This window comes from Verticillium alfalfae, genomic scaffold (assembly GCF_000150825.1).
Source record: "Verticillium alfalfae VaMs.102 supercont1.6 genomic scaffold, whole genome shotgun sequence".
Taxonomy (NCBI): Eukaryota; Fungi; Ascomycota; class Sordariomycetes; order Glomerellales; family Plectosphaerellaceae; genus Verticillium; species Verticillium alfalfae.
This window is the reverse complement of record NW_003315033.1, coordinates 1,977,728-1,980,772: the sequence shown is the minus strand read 5'-3', so window position 1 is coordinate 1,980,772 and position 3,045 is coordinate 1,977,728. Positions and strand designations below refer to the sequence as shown.

Sequence of the window (3,045 nt, the reverse complement as noted above, 5' to 3'; positions counted from 1 at the left end):
CTGTCGCTTCGTACGAATAGACTATCGAATGCTGAGAACATGCGACTGCACGGCCTCTAATGTTTGCATGAATGAGTACCGGACGACTTTTGCGTAGCGGGTTGGGCGTTTTTTCTTACTTTACATCTTGTATATTTTATTCTTCTTCGTTTGAGACCCTTGTTCAACAGCCCGGGGAAATAGGGATGGTGGTGGGGTAATACTGGGAGCATTCAATGCTATACTTACGATGCATTCGTACGTGCCATCGCATATATGACCATAACGTGATGCTTGTTTTACATGTTGGATCAGCATGAGTTGGTTGTGATTTAACTCGGCATGTTCGACCCAGCGAAATGGCCGAAGGCTTATGGTCGCCGTATCCAGCTGATGGCCACCTCTAAATGGATTTCTCGGTGCATATGGTTCGACACAAGCCCGTAGGGAAGTACCCGTACTTACGCCCACATGCCTCGGTTGTCTGGTTGTATCTCATCGATTTTTGCTGACGGGGAAAGGGGATGATAGCTACAATTTCCTGTTCTATCACCACTCCCCATCACCCTCACGTGGAAAACACGCGGAGCTGCAAATCACTACTTACTCTTATCAGCCTTGCAGAATAGGACTGAAATCCCCCTGTGCTAAATAGCTCGAGAACGCAGCAGACGCTGTGAGGCAACAACCCTGGCGAGATGAGAATCATGGTGCCTGCAGCTTCAGTTCCGTAGTCTTATGCAAATTAAGCCTGCGTCACATGGTACATGGATCAAGCTTGTGTTTTTATTTTGCGGAGTCAACCTTTCTCATTTCTTGAATGTTCTGCGCAACAGGGTTCTGAAAAGCTGCATCATCCTGATTCTGCTCTATCCTTTGGGTGTGGACGAGAGCCTGGTTCTTCGCCATTATCTGGGTAAAGCCGAGATTTCTGGTCCAGACTGGGTAGGCACGAGGGTGAAAGGTGTTCCTCCACTGTTGGCTCCCGATTGCACGGAGGGTGTAGACTTACTTGTGGCCCTTGCAGCAAGCTCGTGAGGTATTATCACGACCTTCTCGTTCTTCCACTTAGCTTTGCTGAACCTCCACCAGCACCATCACAATAGCAGCGACAGCAGCAATGACAGCAACATTGACAGCATCAAAGATGTCTTACATTCGTCAATTCCCGGTAGCATGGTTGATAGGGATCTCTCATGATCGCGTCCGCTTCTGACTCTACATGAGCAGCAGAATCCTTGGCCCTGGTATCATCATAGCTGTTCGTATTCATCGCTCTCGTCACCTCCAATGCTCGGAGGCGACAAGGACACAGCGCTGGCGGCAGCCACATTGACAATGTCGAAAAGGTTCGTCGAGATTTGCTGCTCAGGGTCCTCCGAAAACGCAGTCGACAATCTTGTAGCCGGCGTCGACTGTCTCGTCCCCGATATCTGCGCTCGTTATGGTACAGGCAAAGCTGAAAACAATCTCCCGTGTTTGACACCGCATGGCCATTCGTGGACACAAGGCCAAGGTCAAGTCTGCAGCCTTCGTCAACCTTGTCAAGAAGATAATGAACACAGGCCGAGCAGAGAATCGCCTTCGCGGCAGACTGAGAGACGCAAATTGGCATCTTGTCGCTTACTGGCTCCTCGCCTTATTGCGACCACCGAGCGTCGACCAGCTGCACCTGTACAAGAGCAGCACCTTGAATAACAAGTGATAATTTTCTACTCAGTTGATTGACGCAAGTAACTTTCTGCTCGTTTTCTGCATCTCTCCATATCATGGATAGTTGGTTTTCTGCGTATTTCCGGACGCGATGCACAACTACATGATGTGATGTACTAGTAGAGGTTTCTATGTGTGCCGGGGAAGCCAGTCTATTATTGCAATCTTTCTCGAGTTGCTTTCTAGACGATTCTCATGATAAGTGACTACAAGAACCTGACATGCTCCCTCCTGACGCACTTTGCATCAACGCAAGATCACACTGAGCCCCCACTCCCAAAGCCTAACGGAAAGTCGCACAAATGTGGCGGCGTCTATCAGTAATCTTTCCGATCCGGGTCAAACACAGCCAGTCTCTTAAAGACGACTCCGTGCACAGTCGGGTAAGACTAGCCATCTTTCCGAAGGTCCTGATGATCATGGTCACGTGATTACGCGGTTGGAACGCGTTTTCATTCGTCGCGCCCCGCGTCAAATCTCGTGAACCCCTCACGATGTGCGCCACTGCAGTCACAGCTGAACTTGGCGCCAGGCAGCAGCGCCGCCGGCGCAGATGTTCGAGATTATGAGACACTATCTTGCCTTCTCCTCTTCTTTCCTCTTGCGGAACTGAAGTTGGCATCTGAAGTGGGAATGATAAATTCAGTGAATCTGCCACCGGCTGGACGACTTGGGTTCCAATCCTTCACTTCATTTCATCACACCAGTCCCAATCCCACCTGTCCAGCCAGACATCGCTTCCTTCCTAACATTCCCCAGTAATTTCTCTATTCCATAACCCAACCACAATGTCGACCAAGCCTACATTCTTCATCAACGCCTCCACGTCTTCCCCAGAAGAAGCAAAAGTCTTCTACACTGCCCTGGGCTTCACCCCTGCCGAATGGTGCGACGTCCCAACCACGAAGGCCTTGAATCTCCCTGCCCCAAATGAGAACATTTGCCTCATGGTACATGCCGTCGACTGCTTCAAAAAATTTATCCCCCCGGACGCTACTGTCGCCGACCCCGCCAAGACCAATGAGACGCTTCTGACCATCGCCGTTAACTCGCGCGACGAGGTGGACGCCCTCCTCGCCAAGGCCGTCGCTGCTGGCGGCAAGAGCGATCCCTACACGATGAAGGACCACGGGGCTGAGATGGGCATGTACGTCCGCAGCTTTACCGATCTGGACGGGCACCTGTGGGAGGCCTTTTTCATGGATTGGCAAAAGGCCGAATAGGATGGCGTGCAGTTCAGGCGCTTGATTGTGAGGCTAAAATGTATTCACGAGCTCGTTCGTGTCAAATGTGTGTCGTTATTGCGTATCGGACTTTGTATTTAAAAAGTGCTCGCGCACGGGGTGTGGAACT

The 3,045-nt window shown here is 50.7% G+C and overlaps 1 protein-coding gene across 1 annotated transcript; it reads left to right on the top strand.

Annotated features, from left to right (window-relative positions):
• Positions 1-2,480: 2,480 nt before the first annotated feature.
• Positions 2,481-2,915, top strand: VDBG_05725 (predicted protein; the record flags this gene model as incomplete). Its single annotated transcript, XM_003004566.1, has 1 exon — positions 2,481-2,915. One exon carries the CDS (start codon positions 2,481-2,483, stop codon positions 2,913-2,915), a length of 435 nt encoding a protein of 144 aa, XP_003004612.1.
• Positions 2,916-3,045: the final 130 nt, after the last annotated feature.